Raw genomic sequence first — 22,090 nt, 5'->3', positions numbered from 1 at the left:
GCCACAGGTTTTCAGGACTGTACAGCTTGTCTTTTTTCCTTTTGTTGTTATTCCTGTTCTCTCTTTCCTCCTTCCGCCAAATAATTGTTAGTAGATCGGGGGGGGGGGGAAGAGGTGGAAAAAAACTCTAGCAGTCCAGGGCTATAATATATATCTATTTATTATGTGTCTTTCGGTTAATTCCTGATCTGAGGAGCGCTGTTTTTCACTCCCAAGCTAAAGTCACCAGCGGGTAGGGCCTGATTGCTACTTTTCATGCATAGTTTTAGACACAAGAGGGCATTGTGACGTAGGGCCCGGCGGCGCCCAGTCGCAGGCCGAGTCCGGTGGCCCCACGTGGGGGCCCTGCGCTCCCATTGGCCAGCGCGGGTAGAAGCTGCCACATTATTTTGTTACTTTTCAGTCCCTATTTGGAACTGCTCTCGCGGCAGTTCAGACCTCGTGCTTGTCCCCCCTCGCCTGTCTGTGTGTGGTATCCGCAGGTCCGGGGCACTTTTTGGCGTGTGTGTGTGTGTGTGTGTGTGTGTTGGGTGTGTGTTTAGGGGGTTTGTCGTGGCGCAGAGCGGAGAGCTGAGCCGAGCCGAGGGGAAGGAAGGAAGCCACAGAGCTCCCGGGTCTCCGGCTGCGTCTCCCTCCAGCGTTCTGCCTGCGCGCTCCGAGGCCACTGTGGCGGCGCTGAGCGCTCCTCGCTGGAGACACGGCGCTGCAGCTGGGAACGGCGAGGACCCTTTGCGGAGGCTTTCTGTGCCGCTGGAGTTAGGATACCAGGTCGGCTGATTTGCACCCACTGAGCCGGAGTTTTCTTCTCGGCCCTGGGAAGGGCTAGCGGCGGCGGCGGCAGCAGCAGTAGCAGACGGAACAGCAGGCTCTCCTCTCCGAGGGGGGGCGTCGGAGCGCCCGCCCTCACCCTCCAGCGTTCCTGAGGCCCCTACCCGCCACCTCGGAGCCGGCCTTCTTCCTCTTCTCGCCGACAGCCGCCTCTGGGTTCGGACCCGCGCGCCACCAATGCTGGGTTTGCCCCGGGACGTCCCCGTCCCACCTCAGTGATTGGAGGGGACCCGCGCTCGCCCCTGGAGGGGCCCTGGCCTCGGGACCCCGTGCCGGACCCACCGGGGAGGAGACAATGTCCACGCAGCCCCCGGTTCTGACGCGCTCCACGCAGTCGGGAGAAGGCGGCCGGCCACAGCCCGCCGAGTCCTAGGCTCACAAAGCCCGCGCCCGCCGCCCGACCTCGGCGCCCGCCGACGACTTTGCCGCCAGCTCCGCGGCTCTTTGTCTCCGCTTGGGTGGGCGCCCGACTCTGGGATTTCGCTGTGAGAGCGGGCTGGGGGGGCCGGGGGCGAGCTCTCGGTTTGCCGGCCGCCCCCCGCTCGGGCTTGGCTCCCCCCTCCCCCGCATCTCCCCGGCCCGGACTCTCGGCGCTTCCACTCTCTGGGAATCACGACCCCTCCCTGCCATGTATCCGCAAGGCAGACATCCGGTGAGTAATTGCAACTCGGTTTATTTAAGCATCTATCATGGCAGGGTAAACGGGGCAGTTTATCTGGCACCTCCATTTTGCTTGTTGCTACCTTTCTGGTGTGTGTGTGTCTGTGTGTGTGTGTGTGTGTGTGTGTGTGTGCGCGCACACTGCGCGCACACGGACGCGCGCTCATACAAAGAGGATGGGGGGTGCCTTTGAAAGAGGAGGCTCTTTCTGACCGGGAGGAGGGGGGGGCTGCCTGTGTTCCAGAGACCTGTTTGTTTTCACGCTGTTCCCTGATCCCTCGCTTAAGTCTCCCAACTCATCCTCCTGTCTCCCCTGCCCCATCTTACTTGGGAATGGGGGATCCCTTCGTTACAGAGGTGGAAGCTCTACCGCCAATCGGAAGAGATCGGGGTGTCCCCCCTCCCGCCCCATCCCCATCTGGGAGCTGAGAAACTTGCTGGGAAGGTGGGGGGTCTGTGAGAATGGCCTCTCTGGTGGGGTGAGGATGGGGTGGGGGGAAGCCGAGGGCGGCTGCTGAGGGGCCCAGGCCGCATGGAGCCCCAGCTGATGTCCCCCGCCCCCATTCCTCCCTCCCCGTCTTGTCTTTGCGGTCTTCAGGCTCCCCATCAACCCGGACAGCCGGGATTTAAATTCACAGTGGCTGAGTCTTGTGACAGGATCAAAGACGAATTCCAGTTTCTGCAAGCTCAATATCACAGGTAAGGCCTTGGGGGCCGCCCAGGGCTGGTGGGGAGGGGAGTCCCTGCCTTGGCTTCTGCCACCCCCGCGGGGACTGTGGGGGTCCAGACCTCGGGGCTTGGGGGTGGCTGGGCCTCTGCCTTTTGTTTCCCCTTTCCAAGTGCGTTGCTTTAACCCTTCTCCACCCGCAGACTCCCAGCTCCCCGCACAGCCCGCGGGGTCCCCAGGGTGAGGGTAGGAGTCTTGGGCAGGCTTGCTCTGGGTTCTGGGGGTAGAGAGCCAGCATCAGGGACCTGCCTCCCTGTGGCCCTATCAGTCTCCTCACTTGGCCGTGGGAAGTTTTAGTTTTTTCACTCTCCCTCCGACCCGAGGCTTTGGGGTAATGGGGTACCCAGGGGGGCATCAGGGAAGTGAAAAGTGGCTCTCAGAGGCCCTCCTTTGGGGCCTCGGGGAGGCTGTGCAGGCCCCAGGCCTGAGCCGGCTGCTCCTGCCCTTGCAGCCTCAAAGTGGAATACGACAAGCTGGCGAACGAGAAGACAGAGATGCAACGCCATTATGTGATGGTGAGAGGCGGTGAGGGCCGGTCTGGCGGGCGGTGCAGGCGGGCGGGCTGGCAGGCAGACTGGAGCCCTGGGGGCGGGTGCAATCTTAGTGTGCCTTCTGAGCCTTCCCAGCCTCCTTCAGCCAGCTACTTGGGGGATGGTGGGGGCTACTTGGAGGAGGGTGGGCGAGAGGAGAGGCAGAAAGAGAAACCCAAACCCCAGGCCCGGCATTTCTGCCCTGCCTTTGTGCCCCTTTAGTTCATGTTTTGAAGGTTTCCCAGAGGACTGGTTGCCCTGTCTTGGCGAGTAGGACAGGACCCCACATCAGGGTTGGATAAAAATTTCCCTTAGAGCCCTCTTGGGAGTGTTTGGAAACTTTGCAGCCCAGGGATCTAGCCAGTGGGCTATAAAACCCTCCCTCCTATCCATTTCCTTCCCCAGACATTTCTGAGTGGAGGAAGAGCCTCCACTGCCCTCTCAGGGATTTCCCAACTGAGAATCTTATCAGCCCTGGGCAGTAGATGGCCGTTCTCCCCTTTTCCCAGTGTCTGTTCCAGCGAGTTTACATCATCCGTCTGTGAGAGGGCATGGAAAGCACTTAAGCGCCTCCCTGAACTGCTTTCCACATAAGAGGCCTTCGACACATTGCTAAATAACTCTCAGAGGACAAGAGGGTCCCAGTGTACACACGATTCCCTGTTGAACCCGAACCTTGTATAAACAGGATATATGGCACATGTGCTTGTGGAAGGGAGGGCCCAGCTTCTCTGACTACTGTATGTATAATGTTCTTGAGAACAGCACTTGCTGGTGTTCAGCCCTTAAACCACACTATTACTGGCTGGAGTTTGATTTAAACTTCTTTAGCAAATGTATCATGAAAGTACAGTTTGACCAAAACTTTCCCAAAAGCTGATTTAGGGAAATGGAGAGATTTCTGAGTTGTCTGTTAATGGTAGTTCTTTTCACTTTTAGTACTATGAGATGTCCTATGGCTTGAACATTGAAATGCACAAGCAGGTAAGTGCTTTTCTTTAAAAAAAATTTTTATATATATATATACCTCAGAATTTAAAAACATACCATACATGGTTTCGTATGGCCCCTCCTCTTTGAAAATGAGCCTACTTCTTCTCTTCCTCCTACTTCACCTGGAAGAATGAACGGATCCAGTCCTTGAAATGAGGCTTTGCTAATTTCTTGGACATTGAGCTTTCAAGCTTGTGATATTTGTTCTGGTCTCGGAGGATAAAGGGGCAAAGGGAAAGCTGTATCTTCAGGGTCTGCTTTAGAACTCCTGGAGCCCAGAGGTGGCTGGCTGCTTGTATCTGTTTTAATGTAAAATTCTCAAGAGGAAATACAGGAGGGGTGTGTGTGCGCGCAAAAATGTGATGTTCTGCCTTGATAAGATTTAACTTAAAGAGTTTTAAAAGCCAAGCTGAGCTGTCAAAACTTAAAGGGAACAAGTCACTAACTGCTTAAAAATATAACTGGAATGAAATAAAACCCTAATGCTCTGTCTGCATTTATGAGGGAACTTTCTCAGCTCTTTCTTAATTTGAAAGCAGTCTCCTTCCCATTTTACAGAGAAGGAAGGTGAACTGGAGAGGTGAAGTAACTTGCCCAGGGGCAGCCTGGCCAGGACTTTTGAGATGACTGGGAGTTGAGCTCACCTTTGAAATCCTGAAGTCAAACCAGTTTAGCTAGTATGGTGCTGCTTGATGGATATGTAAACTACTCATATTGTCACTCTTCTAATAACAGTATACCTCAAACTGAGCAAATACAAACACCCTTTATCTGGGTGCATATCAGTAAGTAGTCCCTGGTGCTAGGCTGGGCTGTGGGAGAGGCCTGTTTGTGTATTTGTGTTCCGAGGAGAGGCTGCCTATAATTTGGCTTGGCCAACGATTAGTGTTGGCATGTATAAATGGCACAGGCCTGTTGTTCTTTTTAACAATTGGTGTTCTTGAAATCTCAGAAGGCTCTTGACTCATGCTAGCTTTTGGTGACCGTGACTTGAATGGATTTTCTGCTGTAAATTAACAGCCGTTTACAAGGTTTTGCTCTTTCAGGGGGCAGGACCCAGGGCGGGTGAGAAGGGCAGGTGACCTCTGGAATGCTCCGAGATTCCTGTCTGCTCCAGTGGCTTGCATAGAGCCTTGTGAATCTTAGTTTCCTTTCCCCTCCTGGAGGGAGCCCCAGTGTTGGGTGAAGGGCAGCCAGAAAGGGGCCAGAGTTTACTGAGCAATGTGGGAAGTCAGCTTGTGGCTTCCTGAGGGATTAGCTCTTTAGGAAGGCACATGAAGGCTACCAGGTTTTCACTTCTTGATCCACAGAAATCATAAACAGATACCGCTTTGTATGTAAAAATGTTTCTTCTCAGGAGATTGGTTCTGCCCAACTTGAGGTGGAACTGACTGGTTCTGATTTGTGTGATAAGATTGCATGAAGTGGAACTGGGGTCCCAGGTGTTCAGGGACCTTGGGGTCTTATGCAAGGTGCCACCTCCTCCCTTTCTCTACCTCCTCTTCTTTTTCCCTCAGTGCTTAGTATCTTGGGTGTGTTTAAAGAGGGTAATTGCACTCAGGTTTAAAATTTATAGCAGTAGTTATTCTAAGAGCTTCATAATTAAGGTGTAATATGTTGTTGCATGCTGAGGTCTGAATGGGTGGTGTTCCCCGTGTGTGTGAGTGGATGGTTCTTTGGCACAGAAAATCTACCTTGGTTGGCAGAGCAAAGTTGTTCCCAGAGTCCTTAGGACACTGAACTCAGGAAGAGTTAACCACCTTAACACATTTGGTGGTGGGGTTTGTATAAGAGCAGCTGTGTGCATCTGGGACCTCTGGCCATTCCCCAGATAGGGCTCTTAAGGGGAGAATGCCTGAGGTTTGTCTACATTGTCTCATTTAATCCTGTCAGTTGCCAGAGGCAGATAGATTCTCCATCCCCTTTTTGTAGGTGAGGAAACAAGGCTTCAGGGGTGCCAAGAAGGTAGACCTGGGACTCAAATCCAGGCCACCTTTGCCTTCCAGCCTCAGTTCCCATTGGCTTCCCAGCATGATTATGTGTGCTCTTGAAGGCTGTGCCTTTGCAGGGTTTATGGCAATCTCTGGGTTGGGTGAAATCACCCATGGCTATGTAGGAACAAAGAGACAAGGAGGTGAAGAAACCTCTGCAGAAAAGTGCAACCCTGACCTAAAGGGGCTGGCCACTCCCTGGGCTTGTGAGCTTTCTGTAGAAGAAAATCCAGCCACTAATTGTAGAGTGGGTCTTGGGTGCATTTGGCGGATGGTGGTTAGGCCTGAGCAAACAAGTTTATCAGCTGACCTGTTTAGCGGTTGACTGGTGTTTTATCTGCACACACAATCAAGTGACTGGAGTGCTTGAATTATTCATGCAGTGTCCTGCCCTCTAGACTTGACTGTTCGTGTGATTACATCTGCTTGGAACAAACAGGCTGGATTCTTCATCTTTAAGCTCAGGGCTGGGGGTGGGGACTGTCTGTACTTCTTTATATAATAGATGATCTCCTGAGCTAGCACCTTGGGAAGTGTGGCGGTCCTCAGCCTGTTCTCACACACATCCTCACACCAGCACCACCATGGGAACACAGGTTCTGCCAAATGGGCCCTGTATTGACAGAGGGCAGCTGATGAGGTGTGTCCAGCCCATTTTCATTTTACTGAGAGGTTAAGCTCACTGTGGCTGGCTTCTCTCCTGGCCGTTTCACTGTCTCCCTCTCATTCTTTTTCCAAGCTGTCAAACCCCAGAGAAGTAATAAATGGTTTCTCCTCTCACTCTTCTGCCTCCGTCCCTAATTATGGTAAAGCAAAAATCACAGGCCTGGCCTGGGACTTGAAGAGGTCACTGACCCCTCCAAGCCCTTGCTTCCAGACATAATGTCAAGAGTGATTCAGCGAGGCAGGGAAGAGAGGATGGCTGACCAGCTCATCAGTTTCCATCTTATTCTTGTGCAGGCTTTGCAGCGTCAGCCACAAATCACAAAGCCACTTAGAAACAAGCACCTCAGAGCAACTGTTGTGCCTTGGGTTTGAGGCCCTGACTCTGTGAGACACTGGGTCAGGCCACCTCCGCTGGTGAGCCCTGAGGGTTTGAAAGAGGACTTGAGGCATTTTATTTGGGGGCAGCCTCATGCCAACACTGTATGGTCAGCTTTTTCTGGAAACTGAGCAACTCTTTCTCCAAGCTTCCTTTTGCCATGCTGGACCTGGGGGAACCCTGTGGCTTCTCATCCAAACCTTTCAAGTTACAGATTAGGGAACTGAGGCCCAGCAGGGGAGCTGATGCATCCTGACTCATCCAGCCCCTTGTTAGCAGGAGAGCTGCCACGGAAGCCTTTCCTCCCAACCCCAGGTCTCTTCAGCAAGACTCAAGCAATGAAGAGTGCTCGGGTACTAAGAGCACTGTGTGCCTTTAATTACTATTGCTTTTTTCTGTGCTGTTATCTCAAGAGGCTAAGGCTACAAACCTGGTTACACCAAAGTCCAAAGTACCCCACTTTGGGTTGTATAACCATATCAGCTGAACCCTCTGCCCACGGTCCTCGTCTGAATTGCCAGTTATTTGCACAATTAATGACTTGAGGTGCGAATGATACATGGAATGTATAAGTAGTAAAGATCCCAGAGGTAAGGTTCATGGATGAGGTAAAGCGGTAAAACCTGTGAACGTTTTACTCAGAGACACAGAAAGCCATGGTGATGGCCATGAACATGGGGTTGAGGGAGAGATGGGAAATCTCCATGTCATCTCCCCTTCTGGGTCCTCTCACATAAGTAGTAAGGGGCTTGGGCTGGAAAATCTCCGGGTATGACAGCTTGAAGTTCTGTGACCAATGTGAGGGTGTGGGTGGCCAGAGGGAGCCAGCAGGTGGCGAGATTACAAAGACCTTGCCCAGGCGTAGTCTGTCTTGGTAGGGAGAAGGTAGCACCACTCCCAAAGTTGAAGGGGACACAGGTACTTACACTAGGGCAGTGCCTATTTGTGTGGCACCTGTGTTGAGCTAAGAAGGAATCCCAGTATCAGTTTGGCCACAGTGCTGGCATCTAAGAACCCCTCTGCACTCTGGTTTCCATCTGACTTTTCCCTGGAACAGTCTCCTCCAATCACACAGCTCCTCTCACTGTCCTGGGTCCCTGCCTTACTCAGCTGTGGTCTCTACTGAGCTCAAAGCTCTCTCCATTCTGCCCTGTCCACCCAGGAGGAGACCCAGCCCCCATCTTCCAGGCTGTCAGCCTTCTCCGGCCTCTCTGAGTGCAATGTGGTGCTTCCCTGGGTCTTTTTCTTATACATGTGATCACTAAATGACCTGGGAGATGGACAGATGCTCCCTTGTCTACCAATCAAGGAAACTGCCTGGGAGGGAACCTGGCTTCTAAGTTAAGACTCCTTCCATGGACTCTCTGGCCCAGAGCTCTTTCTCTGGATTCCTTCCTCCTTACCTCATGTAGGAAGGGTCTAGTCTGTGTCAGAGGCCCTTCATTTCCATTTTGTTGTAGGAGTGAGTCAATCAAGGAGTGAATTCCCTTTTTCTTCCTGCGTAGGAAAATGTTTTCCTGTCCCATCTGCTGTACAAAATTCTGGGACACCAGGAACAAAAAGGTCATCAATGTCAGTGGGGTTTCCTCTGCTTCTCACACTTCATTATCTCATTTCTGTAGTAATGGGCTAAGGTCCTCTCTTGGGGTCTCTTATGTGCACTTAGCACATGGTAGGTGCTCAGTAAACCCACTGGTTTTTCTTTACTGAGAGGGTAGAATTCTGATTCCCTGAGCCCTGTGTGTAGGAAGTGGAGGTTTTAATTGTGGGCTGGCCTCTGGCTCTGCAGGCTTCCTCCACAGCTCAGCATCCAGTTTCTTCATCAGTCAAATGAGGGGGTTGGCTTCATTCCAAAACGGTGATTAGGGACCTGGGATGTGCCGGGTGTGGGCTGGGGCTGGTGAATGAGACACCCTTCCTTCCACTAGGGAGTCAGGCATCTAAATAAGTCATTGCAATGCAGTGAGGTAAGTGCTAATATGGCCGAGTGACACAGGAGCAGAACAGCTTATTCCTCCTGGGAAAGGGGAGTCGGTCGAGGACTGCACCCAGGGCTGTTACTTGAGCCGCATCTTAGAGGGAGGGCCAGGGTTTATTAGGCAGAAGCCATTGGAGACTCCTCCAGAAGCGGCTACAGTGCGTAGAGAGGCAGTGAGTGTGTTCCGGAAGCCACAAGTCCACAAGTCTTCAGCGTAGTGTGGAGGGGGGTTCCGCTTGGGGAGTGAGGCGAGGTGGTGACATTTTGCAGGAGTGATCTCCAAGGACTCCTGCTCTCACACTCCCGACTCTGTGGCTCCTGCGTCCCCATATGGCTCTGGGCTGGCCCGAGTCCATCTGCCTGGGGTGGGGGTGGGGGATGCTCTGTGTCTGTGGCCTCTCCTGTCTGTGTCCGCATCGGAATACTCTGGGTTGAACTTTATTTCCTAATGTGGCATTGTCTCCTTTCTCATATGGGTAATTCTGTAATGACTGGTTGTGACCCGCCCCTCCCCCATATTTAATTCTCATCAGCCCAGCTCTCCACTTTGCTATTAATGATAGCAGCCAGCAAAATAGCTTTCAACATGCCATTGACAGTCTGGTTTAAGAGCGCACTTGAAGTAGTGCTAGACAGCTGAAAGCACCCATAATTGTGTACCAGAGTGAGAACTGCGTGCTCAAGGGCCTTGTTTTTATATGCTTAAAGGGACAATATCTTGTTTTCAACAAATGCTCTCTGAGACTCACAGCCAAGATGCTTTCTTCCCTTCTCTCTTTGCCTTTCTCCGTTGGCGATTTCTTTTCTTTCTCTTGCCTTTCAAAGTCAACGTCCCCCCTTAAGTGGGGGCTAAGGAGAAACTTCTTCAGGAAGAGGGCGTTTCCTGCCTTCACAGAAGTAAGGACGATTCCCTGGGTTTGTTGCTTTGAGTCATCCCTTGCAGCGCCTCCCCCCTGAGGGTCCTTAGGACCTGGCATTTCTCACCAACATTGATTTTGAGTTCTTTTGTTTGCTAAGGAAGTTGCACAGTCAGCACAGCACAGGCAGCAGGCGGGCCTCCTAGCTGTCACTGAATGTTTAGGCAGCGGCCACCTTTGTGGGGGTTGTGGGGGATGGGTCCTCCTTTTGGAGAGTCGGATCAGGGACCTCTCAGCCCCTTTCAAATCAGATTCTAGGCGGCTGTTCTTGTGCAGAGGCCCCTCTTGAAATGGGAGGGTGAGTGGGGGAGAGATTTATATTCTCAAGTGGAGGCTCATCCAGGCTTCGGGAGTTACCCAGGGGTCCCATTGACTCAACCCTGAAGATTTTGCCTGAGAACAAATGCCTCCCTCCCCTTCACTGCAGCCAACTTCATTACTTTGAAAATGCAACAACCTTTTGTTTTGGGAAGTCTCCCTTCACCGCACTGTCACCAGAGCTTCCCTTAAGCAGTTGCATCCTTTGAAGGGTATAGAAAGAGCCACATTCCCAGTGCTGGGAGAGACCAGGGGTGGGGCTGAGAGGCAGGCCAGCCCTGTTCGCTCTGGAGCCTGGAGTCTGGCTGTGGCTGCTGCCCTGTTCTCTCAGAGGCCGCTGCCCTTCATTTACCCACCATGTGAGTGACAGAGAATGGGGTTGGGGATCCTGGGGCAGCTGCCACCACCACCAAATAACAGGAAGAAGGCCTTTGTTGAGGATAAAGAGTTTGGAAATTTTGATCTTCCAAATATTGTTGGTTATAATAATATAACCCTAAGTAGCACTTGATTGTTCATAAAGCAGTTTAGGCATTTTCATTTTAGGAACCTAAAATAATAGGCATTTGGGTCTGGGGCAAGCAGACACCAGAATGAAGCATCAGAGCATGGTGTGACTGTACCGGGGTGTGAAGATGACCTGCATACTTCCAGGGCCCCGGAGGCCTGTGTTCTTAAATTGGGGCTGGCGGCAGGGTGGGGAGAGGAGTGTGGATTGACAAGGCTCTGAGTTCCCTGAGGAACCGGACCTTTGGTGTTCACTGAAGCCCATGAGCCCTGCGTGCTGCTTGGCTAGTACTTGGGTGCACAGAGTGCATTTTGTGGATTACTCAAGTAGGATTATGTCCCAGGTTGGGGTTCTCCCTAACCCTGTATAGCATTTTGAACTTCTTGGGAAGGAAGGAAGGCTGGCTTTCTCGGGTTTCTGAAAGAAGCCTGTCAGTGTAAAAGTTGTTTATAGAAAGAAATGTGTCATAAACCTTTTTTTAAAATTTGTTTAATGTAGCTGGAGCATTTTTTCTTTTCCATCTCACATTATGGATAGGTTAAGTGTGAGAGGGTAAGAAAGGGGGAGGTGAGAAAAGAGATAGCTAGGAGAGATGATAAAACAGATTTGGGGAAATTTGGTGAACATGCTGAATTTGGATTACAAGAAGGCACTGAGTAGCAGAAAGCCAGGGTCCATGGCTTGGAGGTAAATTAGTAAGCTATGCTTGTCATGTCTTCAGTGTCTATTTAGGTGTGGACTTTAAAGTGTTGTGGCCTTATCTCATTGCCCTTCTAAATCCTTGATAACAATTATTCATAGCTCAATTTGCTTTTTTTTTGTTTGGTTTTAATTATTTTTCTAAAATCTATTTTTATTGATTTCAGAGAGGAAAAGAGAAGGAGAGATAGAAGCATCAGTGATGAGAGAGAATCATTGATCTGCTGCCTCTAGCACACCCTGTACTGGGGATCGAGCCCTCAACCTGGGCATGTGCCCTGCCTGGGAATCGAACCATGACCTCCTGGTTCATAGGTCGATGCTCAACCACCAAGCCACTCTGGCCAGGCCTGGCTTGAATTCTTAATGAAAACTCTACTAGACCACTAGATAGCAGTTTGGGAGGAGGTGGGTTTGAGAGGGAGCTGATCATGAAAACAAGTTTCTAATAACTGATTTTGATTTTGGTGGCCTATGAAATGCCACCACTCCTGCCATCCTTGTTTGGGGTGAGAGGACCCTCTGACCCTTTAGGGAACAAACATACATGCTCTTTGGTTGTGAACTTGGTGGTAGGTGGATAAAATGGGGCTCTGTTTCTGCCCACAGTCAGTCCCCTGCCCCTACATCTCATTTTCCCTTCCCTGCCACCCAGGTTTCCTAGAGAGCCCCTGTTCTTTAAAAGTAATGGCCACTGTTTCATTTGCAGTACTGCCCTCATGGGGAGACCCCCCAAAATTTAAGGAGCTGCCTCTGCAAGGGTAATGTGAATTTTATAGCCTGTTGGGGGGCAAGGGGAGATTTTCATAATGTTCCCTGGGGGATTAGGTGGGGATTTGCCATGGCATCCCCAAGGGAGGAATTGAGAATTTTTCCTGCTTGTGGAGAGTTGGCCAATGGAATCTGGGGAGGTGGGGAACGCTTTAGGAAGTTTTCTGAGGGGAGGGATGGGAGGGGGAGTGACAGTGCCTGGGATGAATGGACAGTGTTAGCGGGAAGGTGTAATCTGAAAAGACTTCCCCTGTTCTGTCTACATAAGCAAGCTCTTTGAGGGCCATCCCCTGGAGTGGGGGTGGGAGGCAAGCAGAGTTTTTAATGTGTTTTGGGAACCAAGTAATTAAAGTGAACAAATATTTAAAGATCATTGGATCTTGTTAATAGGAAGCCTGGTGGATGGGAAAGCCAGGAGACTGGAGAAATGAAAGTCTTAATCTCAGAGCTGGGCTTGGCAGGTCATCTAGGGCCAGGTCCCTCCCCATGAAGAGGTGTCTAGACCATGCTCCTTCGGATGGGGCACTCACTAGTACACAGCACTTAATTCATTTTTGAGATTATCATATTGGACCCAAATCTGCCTCCTTCATGTAACGGAAACTGAGGCCCAAGTGCAGGACATACCTGAACTGGAATGCAAGATTTTGCGTTGTCAATTCTTCCAAGGTCAGTGGCCTAGAATCTTGTCTATCTCCACCATCCCCCACTTCCTCACTCAGCTTTACTATTTCCAGTTCCCTTATTCCCTAGACTCGGCAGAAAATATCTGAGATTTCTGGTAGGGTGAGGAAGAGAAGGCAAATTCCTCTCAGGGAAGCACGTGGAAGGGTCACGTCATGAACTCAGGACCCCAGACTCCCTTCCCTTTCTAGCTGGGTCAGGGTGAATGTTTTGTGTCCTCCTGCCATCCTTACCCTGTGTGAAGGACCTGGGGTCTGGTGCCAGCCAGCGTTCCATTTCCTCCCATGGGAGACAGATCCTCGGGGTCACGCCAGGGCTGCGCCTTTTCTTGTACCAAGCCCTCCCAGCATAAAGAATTCAGCAGGCTTCTTTGGAAGCATAAATATTTAATGGTGTTGTAGTTATATATAATTTGATCAATATGTCAGTGCTAAAAGGCCTTTAAGGAGGCTCACCTATCATTGAGTGATCTGTGATGTAAACCTCCTTAGCCCCTCCAGGAACAGGGGTCATTATCTCCCTTGGCTGCTAAGTGGATCATTTATTTGCTCCCTTCTTAAAGACACCGTGGTGCTGCTTTCCCCTAGAGCAGTGGTCGGCAAACTGCGGCTCGGCACACTGTGGCTCGCGAGCCACATGCGGCTCTTTGGCCCCTTGAGTGTGGCTCTTCCACAAAATACCATGTGCGGGCGCGCACATACAGTGTGATTGAAACTTCGTGGCCCATGCGCAGAAGTCGGTATTTTGTGGAAGAGCCACACTCAAGGGGCCACAGTTTGCCGACCACTGTCCTAGAGCAGTGGTTCTCAACCTTGGCTGCACATTAGAATCACCTGGGAATCTTTTTAAAATCCTGTTTTCTGGGCCTCATCCTCCGGAAATTCTGTTTCTTTGTTACTAATGTTGTGGCCCCACCCCATAACAAAGAAACAGAATTTCCGGAGGATGAGGCCCAGAAATCAGGATTTTAAAAAGATTCCCAGGTGATTCTAATGTGCAGCCCAGGTTGAGAACCACCTCCCTAAAGCCTGTGGCAGGGATGGATGGGGCCTGGGAATGCCATGCCAACTTTTGCTGGAGGTCTCACCCCTTTCTATCCCTGGACTTCTGTCCCATCAGCAATAAAATACCCACTTGCTTTATTTCAGCTTGGTCCGAGGAGAAACTGCCTGGCAAGGAATATCATCTTGTAGTCCAATAATTGAAGGCCTATCAATTTAGAATTGCTTTAGAAATGCAACGGGGTATTTTAATTTAAAGTTGCCCAGACACATTGTTCTGGAATCTTCCAATATTTTATTGCTGGGTGATTTTGGTACCCAGCTGCTGGAGCCTCCTTCTTTTGTACAGCCCCCCAGTCCTCCCTGTGCCCCTGTAATTTTAATTCAAGATGAAGCAGACTCACTTTGAACACCCCAGGACGTGAGTCAGAGAACCAGGTTAAAGCTGATTCAAATTAAAGAACCCCAGCGCGGACCGAGTCCCCACCTCAGACACACATGCTTCTAGAAGAACGACCTGAGGCCCAGCCAGTGGACATGTCTTTCCAGAGGTCACATGGCACACCAGACCCAGAGCTGAGTAGAAAACCACCATTTCCACATGGCTTGGGAGCATACGTAACTCACGCTTCACATAGGCAGGTATCTTTTTCCTCACCTCCTTTTTCTCATACACATCCACAGACGGGTCTCTGGATTCACAACACACCACACAGATTGTCCCAGGAAGGAATCTTTGTTATAGAAGTGAACCAGGAGCCTCGTGGCAGCCCCTTGGCTGTCTCACAGACGTGGAAATTGCTGTTACTTCCCACTAAATGATACATCTTGAAAAGGCCTTGCCTGGCTGTCTTCAGCTCACAACCAGTTTTTTCTTGTGAAGCAGAGAACCCATACAGTGGCTTGACGTGTTGAGATTGAGGACCTCAGTGCTCTGGCAGTTTCCCTCATGGTCACATTTGAATGGTTCCTCCTATGAAGACTGGTTCTTGGGACTGAGCCCCAGCCTAGCCCACCACCTAGCAACCATCCACCTCTCGAGGTGGCTTGCTTCTTTGCTCATCCTTCAAACTCATGCCATGCACTATCTTACTGAGCTTTATGGAGAAAGTGACATGTCACAGAGCAATTCAGGAATGTTTAATATTCTAAACTCTACCAGTAAGTGGTGGCTCCTGGATCTTATAAGTTATCCAATTCATCCTCCGTTTTACAGACAACAAAATTGAAGCACAGTGGAGGGAAGTGATTTGCCCAAAGCCACACAGCTAGATGGAGGCAGAGCTGGGAAAAGAAATCAGGTCATTTCTGTGTGCCCTTGGGTCATAACATGCTCTTTAAAGTGGTAGGTTGCTCCCTCTCCTTGTTTTTATTTGACTGAGGTTAAAAAGGAGGGTGCATTCTCAAGAGCTGACTGGTACAACTGCCTGGCAGTTTAAAACTAAATAGTGGAGAGACCGTCTGATGGAAGTGCCTGTCAGCTGTGCCTTGAGCAATCAGCTAAATTTAAAAAAAAAAAAAAGGCCACAGCCTGGCTCGGTGCTGAGGCCAGGGTTAACAGGTTGCTGGGGGTGAGGACCACCAGCACATTCCATCTCCTTAATTTAGTGTCCTGGGTCAAAGGCCCAGGGGTGGTAAGCAGCAGCAAAGTAGATGCTAGCGTATTGGGAGAGAAATATACTTTAGAATGCTCAAGTACCCTCAGTTTACAGCAAGATGCTTAGAGGTCCTGCTTTAATGAGGAGATGATGGGGCAAATGGGAGCTCCTAAGGCGCATTGAGCAGATTGCTCTTTGGGAAATTACACTTGCCCCCCACTATCTTGTTTCCTCATTTATTTGACTAACAATCTCGACAGAGACACAGGGCAGATGTTATTCCAAGAGCCCAGTTGGGAGCTCAGATTCAGAACTTCTCAGGATCTCTGTGCACATTTCTCTGAAGTGCCTGTGTCTGGTAGATTAGTTCCTTCCGAGCAACACTGTTTTCTACCAGCAAAGCCGCCTTCTTTGAACCATACTTGAAAAGAAACTTTCAAAGGCAGCATCAGGCTCCCCACACACCTTTTTCCAAAGGAAGCAGTCTTTCTGCCGCAGGCACCTCTCCTCTCTGCTTCACATCTGAGGCTCTGACTCAAAGGCAGTGGTTTGGTGGGACTGAGATGGAGGGAAGGATGGAGGGCGGTGGTCTTAGTGATAACAGTGCCCTGAGCTGCCAAAAGGAGTTTTCCAGCCGACGGTCTCCTTCCAGTTTGTGGTTGGTAACTGTCCCGATTGTTGAAGTCACACATCTTGATTTTGTTTTCTTCCTTCTTGGAACTGTTGTTTGCGTTGGATAAAATGCTGTTTTAACAGCTGCTCTACTCAGAAATGTTGTCGATTATTAACCCTGATGGTAGTTTTTCTTTCAAAAATACTTCTCTAAGCTCCCTCGAAATGTGGAAATTTGGTTTCTGGGTAGGAAGTCATTTAGTGAAGTTGCTTAATTGCTGAGCGTCAGTTTCCCCATCTGAAAAATGGAGATTTTAGTAAGTGCCTTCCTGGTAGGGTGATTGTGAGTTCACACACATATGACGCTTGGAAGAGCTGCAGCTGCGGATGTCAGCCCTTACTATTATCGTGTTGTTAAGAGTGGTCCTTTCTGGCCCACTTTCTATTTCCAGGACTTCCCCTCTTGCTATCACCACCTTCAATTAAAAAAAAAAATCATTGTGAAAAAAAATCATGTAGTGGACAGTTTTCCTGTTCATTCTTTGACTCACCAGAGTATTCCAAGCCGTTCAGTGGCATGTGTAGAGATGGGCAAGGCTCAATCCCTGCTCCCACTCTTTAGGGAGACGGGGAAGGGAATGCTGCTGCAGCAGGCGATGGCACAGGTACAGCCAGAAGGGCCAGGAGGGATGCAGTTTGCATACTTTTCCACCCCCAGCTCTCGCCAACCCAAAAAAAATCCCAGACCCGAGGACAGGGCCATTGTGGTTTATTATAAAGCCCTCGGGGTGGAAGACCACCCCTCCTCTGCCGGCCCCAGCCCGGTACAGTCTTGTCTCATGGGGCACTAAAGTTCTAACTGCCTGAGGCCTCTGCATTGAGGTCAAGCCCAGGAGAGAGCCTGGATGCCGAACCCAGGCCTCCAGAACATTCCATGTCTGTGTAGCTGTTCCGAGGGCCCTGTTTGTGGTGTTGGAAGACAGGTGAAGGAGGCAGAAACCGCTTTCAGAGGGGTGGAAGTCTGAGCAGGAACTTACTCTGATGACACTGTGTGGTCACCTGGTAGCCTGGATACCAAGCCTTGAACTGGGCACAGCTACCTGAAATCCTGGCAGATCATAACGAGAGGACGCTGGGCTCCAACCAGGCCCGGGGAGAAGATCCCACGCAGAAGCCTATGGCTGCATGTTTGCTGATGAGTGTGGGGAAGGGGAAGAACAGCTACTTTTTCCTGTAACTATCAAGACTCCGACACTTGGCCTATCTGCTAGAGGAAGTAGGCAGTAGCTGGGAACCCTTTCATAACCACCTACCCCAGAGATGGTTAGAGTTGTAGCTGCTGAGTAGGCCAGAGTGACCCGGAAGTTCAGAGCCTGCTGCCGGCCTGCTGGCTGTGGGGAGGGGCCACAGCCAGAGACCCACCAAGGCGGCTGTGGTTGGTCTGGCTCTCAAAAGGCGTGGCTGCTGCCTACCCACCTCCCACTAGTATGTCAACACTTCATCCACCACAGTCCCTCCCATAGATGCTGTCCACACTGGGGCAGGCCCAGGTCAGCGGCTAGCAGCCGCGGGCAAACTACGGCCCGCGGGCCGGATCCGGCCCATTTGAAATGAATAAAACTAAAAAAAAAAAAGACCGTACCCTTTTATGTAATGATGTTTACTTTGAATTTATATTAGTTCACACAAACACTCCATCCATGCTTTTGTTCCGGCCCTCCGGTCCAGTTTAAGAACCCATTGTGGCCCTCGAGTCAAAAAGTTTGCCCACCCCTGGGCTAGGGGGACACTCCACTATGAAAAATAAATACAGGGAGGCCAGTGAGATTCTTTTGGCTAAACATTTATTGAGCGCCTACTATGTGCTAGGCACTGCTATGCTAGTTATTTGAGGTAAGAGGCCTTGGACCAACTGAGCTTCCTAAGCAGTGAACCTAGTTTATTTCTGTTTGTTTTTATATCTCTTTCTATCCTTATTTGGCACATAAACATGACCATTGAGTGACCTTGTTGCTCTATGCGGCTTTGGACTGAGATGCAGGCTAGCTGATTGTTTCTAGAACTCCTGCCATATGCAGCCCTCACTTTCAGACTTCATTCTCCTTCCCCACTATCAGTTGATTTGGGGGAGGTAAAAATGAACAGAAATGTGAAAAACCCTCTTTTGGAGTCAACTCGTCCCACTTACCTAGATTAATAATTTATACAACAATTACTTAGTAATTTTCCCATGTTCCTTACAATACGAATGACAGGTTTCCAGTAGGTGGAGGCCAGGGATGCTACTAAAAACCCTACAGTGCACAGAAAACCCTACAGCAGTGGTTCTCAACCTTCTGGCCCTTTAAATATAGTTCCTCATGTTGTGACCCCAACCATAAAATTATTTTCATTGCTACTTCATAACTAATTTTGCTACTTTTATGAATTGTAATGTAAATATCTGATATGCAGGATGGTCTTAGGCGACCCCTGTGAAAGGGTCGTTCGACCGCCAAAGGGTCGTGAGCCACAGGTTGAGAACCGCTGCCCTACAGTGACAGCTCCAAATGTCAGTAGCACTGAGGTTGAGGAGCCCTGGTGTAAATGTCCTTGCTGGTGTGCCTCACATGTGCAGATGTGGCTATGGGTCCCGTGATACTCCCCCATCACCCTGGAAGTTTGGAAGTAGGGATCATTATTGACACTCAGTTGCTCTGGGATACAAGGACAGCCCTTCGTAATAAAGAATTGTTCCACCCCAGATGCCCACAGGGCCAAACCCTGACCCTGCTCTTGAGCATTGGAGTGTTCCAGGAGACAGTAGCAGTCTCCGGCCCCATCCAGGAGGCCCTGATGGATGAGCAGGCTCCCTGTTTGGAGCCTGCCACTGTGGCCAGCAGCTCCAGGACACAAGGCTGGAAAAGCCTGTCAGTTCCTAGAGGGTGGCTGGCCCCTCACAAACCACAGGCTACGTCCTCAGTGCCTGTGCTGGGGTATTTGCCCCAGGAATTCCCCAGGGATCCAGAGGTCCAGGGCCTGTTTGTAAGCCGGCATTGCTTTTATTTTAAGTGCACAAGGATTTCTCATCCAGAATCATTTGACATGCAGATGATCACAGATTTTTAAAGGCTGTTGTCATGGTTTTGTCTCTGGAAGATTGCTGTGTGCTGATGAGAGCTCTGAAGCCAGTGCTAGGCCCTCAGCCTCGGTGGCCTCAGGATTTAGAAGTAGATAAGAGAAGCAATTGTGAGACTTGTCTGTTATTAGGTCTAGGCCTTCCTGGTCTGGCCTCAGTTAACCGTTTAGCACCACTCTCTTTTAACCTCTTTCTACCTGGCATTCACGTAGCACATGGGTGGCGAAACCAGTTGGTGTTTTTCTAAATGTGATCTTTTCCGGAGTGTTAGGAGGTGGGATAGGGAATTGATAAGCCTTTCTATGATCAACTTCAATGAAGCCTTAGGAATCTAAAGAGTTGCCTCCTGAGCAGCTTCTAGGAAAGGTGATACTTTACCCTAAAAAATGCAGTGTTAACGGTGAGATTTTAGGCTGGGCAGCACGTATATGGGAGAAGCAGCAGTGAAAAGTGGGGGTACAGGAGACCCTGTAAGCCTTGCATGAAGCTGGCCCCACGGGACCCTTTGGTACATGACCCCCCGGGGGCTTCCTGGCGACCTCCCGATTTGTCTGAGAGCCTGTGTTGTTGTTGCCATTCGGGCCACTGGGCATAGCAGTCCCTTCCTCACCGCGCTATTTCCCTCTCATAATAGGTTTTGCTGGGGTGTGCGGGGTGTGCGGGGTGTGTGTGTGTGTGGGGGGGGGTGGTCATTCTTGTTTTGTATTGCTCTGTTTTTCATTAGCGCTTTCATCCAAAGGAGACAAACTATATTCTGACCCAAACAGCTGGACCACCTCTGACAATTGGAGATCCCCAGAATGTAGGCAGAGTGGTGGGGGAGTTGGAAGGTTTCTTCATGCTGTGATGTAGCCAAGAGGCTCCTGAGGGTGGGAAAGATGAGCCGGTGGGAGGGCCTGTGGCTTGGGGCAGTTGGCACTTCCACTTGTCTGACATTTTGGCGACGATTTATTTGCCTGAACTTCATGAGGTCTCTTTTCTTTTGCAGACAGAGATTGCGAAGAGACTGAACACAATTTTAGCACAGATCATGCCTTTCCTGTCACAAGAGGTAAGACTTTTTGTTGTGTCCTTGTCTTTCCAAAGCAGCCACTGGCTGATGAGGTCCCACCGGAGCTCTAGCTCCTGTTTGTTCATAGGACTGAAGTTGAAGTTGACAACCTGGGGTTTACAGAGCCTTCTCCAGCCAGTTCAGGGCTGGGAGCCACATCAGAGGAACAACATGCTCCTTTTTCTGGTGGGACTAATTCTCTGCCACTATCTGAGACCAGAGAGGGGGGTTCTGGCCTGCCACTGGGGTAGCAATGGGCAGCAGGAGCCTCTGTGCCCCCATGCTGTATCCAGTTCAACCTCTGCTTCCCTGTGCTTGAAATTCCACACTAGAGCCATCTAGGAGCAAGGACACCTGGCCAGTCAGTGTCAAGACCCAGACCCTGTGAGGGGAACCAGTACCCACAGGGGACCCCACCCTTCAGAACAGTGCACTCGCCAAAGGCACACCTTATCGCTCTCATCACCTTCTAAGCCACTTTGCAAGGGGCCCCCACGTGAGGAAGGTGCTGAGCTAGTGGAAACGTCTCCAAGGACGCTCTTTGGTACAGGGTGGACAGGGGCTGCCTGCGAGGCCCATTTCCGTCTGGCAGAGCTCACTTCGGCTGGGGCAGGCCCTGCCCTCCATGCCCCTCCTGGGCCCTTCTCAGCTCACTCCTGGAGCCCTGGGTCAAAAATGATTGACTTCTTGTAAGAACAGGATATAGCCATGCCCTCAGAGTTTGCAGCCTGGTAGGGAAGACAGCTGCATACGAAGCTGGTGCTACCTCAAGGCTGAAGGGAATGAATACACCGAAAAATGTTTTTTTTAAAAAAGACTCTTTTTTACAGCAGTTTAGGTTCATAGCAGAACTGAGTGGAAAGTACAGAGATTTCCCATAGCTGCCCCCACCAGAGTGGTACATTTGTTGCAGCTTTTGAACATAACATGGACACATCTTCATCACCCAAAGTCAACTCATTGCTTACTTTTGAGTTCATAATGCTGCTTTTCTTTCTCTTTCTGTGTAGACATACGTTTTTGTTTTCTCTCTATTTAGATAGATACAGATTTGATTATATTTAGATACATATGTATTTCTTCTGAACCCTTTGAGTGTAAACTGCAGACATCCTGACAGCTCACCACTCACTGCTCTCGCTGCGTCTCCCAACAATGTGGACAGGCTTCTGCGTGACTCCAATACCGTTACTGCATTTAGAACATTAATAATCATTCAATAATGCCATCGATGTCCAGCTTATAGTCTAACGCATGGAAAAAAGTTTTTTTGTATGTCTGTTGGAGGGGGGCCATTGACCAATACCATCTTTTGGTTCATTTATATTTTAATTTAAAACAATTTATACGAAGTTTTGATTACAAAAGTAATACATGCTCATTGAAAAGGATCTAAAGAAGAAAGTGAAAATGCCCTGTCCGCGACCCACCTGTGTCCCGTCAGACCTCCTCTGCCTCTGTGCGGCTAGGCGGGTGCCTGGCCCGAGCCGCCGCAGTTAACCCCTTCCGTTCCCTCCAGCACCAGCAGCAGGTGGCGCAGGCTGTGGAACGTGCCAAGCAGGTCACCATGACGGAGCTGAATGCCATCATCGGGGTACGTGGACTCCCCAATCTGCCTCTCACCGTGTGTATAGCCCTTTTATTCCTCTCATTTATCATAACCAGAGATCGATTTTGATCTCAGCTGGCCTCAAAGAATGGCGGCCCCAGGACTCCATCTCCTGAAGCATTTCATAGGCTTGGGTCCATTTGGGGCTCTCTCCCCGTTGGGTCCCTCATTGCCTACCCAAGTCCCTGAATTAAAGACATGTCTCAAATCAACCTCTAAACTCATTATCCCTGTTCTCCCTCAACTTTTGGTGTCCCCACCATTGAGGGGGATGGGCTCTGAGATCACGTTTAAGACCAGGCTGACTGATGGGGTCCCCAACCTCCTCCTCATGCCTTCCAAGGGCCTGTCTGCTCTGTCCCCCCTCCCTGGCAAAGGTCTGCCTTTCTTTAGCCATCTGGGATCAGAACTGTCTCTGCTGTACTGTGGATGTGAAGCGTGCTGTGGAATTTGGG

The 22,090-nt window shown here is 50.3% G+C and overlaps 1 protein-coding gene across 22 annotated transcripts in view; it reads left to right on the top strand.

Moving 5' to 3' along the window:
• The first annotated feature begins 392 nt into the window (after positions 1 to 392).
• Positions 393 to 22,090, top strand: part of TLE3 (transducin like enhancer of split 3) — a 46,482-nt gene continuing 24,784 nt past the window's right edge. For 8 of the 22 annotated variants that reach the window (XM_023753085.1, XM_014454988.2, XM_014454995.2 and 5 more), the window contains exons 1-6: positions 393 to 1,480; positions 2,087 to 2,187; positions 2,667 to 2,730; positions 3,685 to 3,729; positions 19,964 to 20,026; positions 21,546 to 21,650. In XM_023753085.1, the coding sequence (XP_023608853.1) occupies positions 1,457 to 1,480; positions 2,087 to 2,187; positions 2,667 to 2,730; positions 3,685 to 3,729; positions 19,964 to 20,026; positions 21,546 to 21,650 (402 nt within the window). In that variant the 5' untranslated portion in view covers positions 393 to 1,456. Of the gene's footprint in view, positions 1,481 to 2,086; positions 2,188 to 2,666; positions 2,731 to 3,684; positions 3,730 to 19,963; positions 20,027 to 21,545; positions 21,651 to 22,090 lie in introns of those variants that run through there. The other 14 variants (XM_023753086.1, XM_014454999.2, XM_014454992.2 and 11 more) reach the window with 8 other exon arrangements.

Source organism: Myotis lucifugus, unplaced genomic scaffold (genome assembly GCF_000147115.1).
Source record: "Myotis lucifugus unplaced genomic scaffold, Myoluc2.0 scaffold_41, whole genome shotgun sequence".
Taxonomy (NCBI): domain Eukaryota; kingdom Metazoa; phylum Chordata; class Mammalia; order Chiroptera; family Vespertilionidae; genus Myotis; species Myotis lucifugus.
The sequence above is the reverse complement of the archived record's forward strand: the minus strand, read 5'-3'. Positions and strand labels throughout refer to the sequence as shown.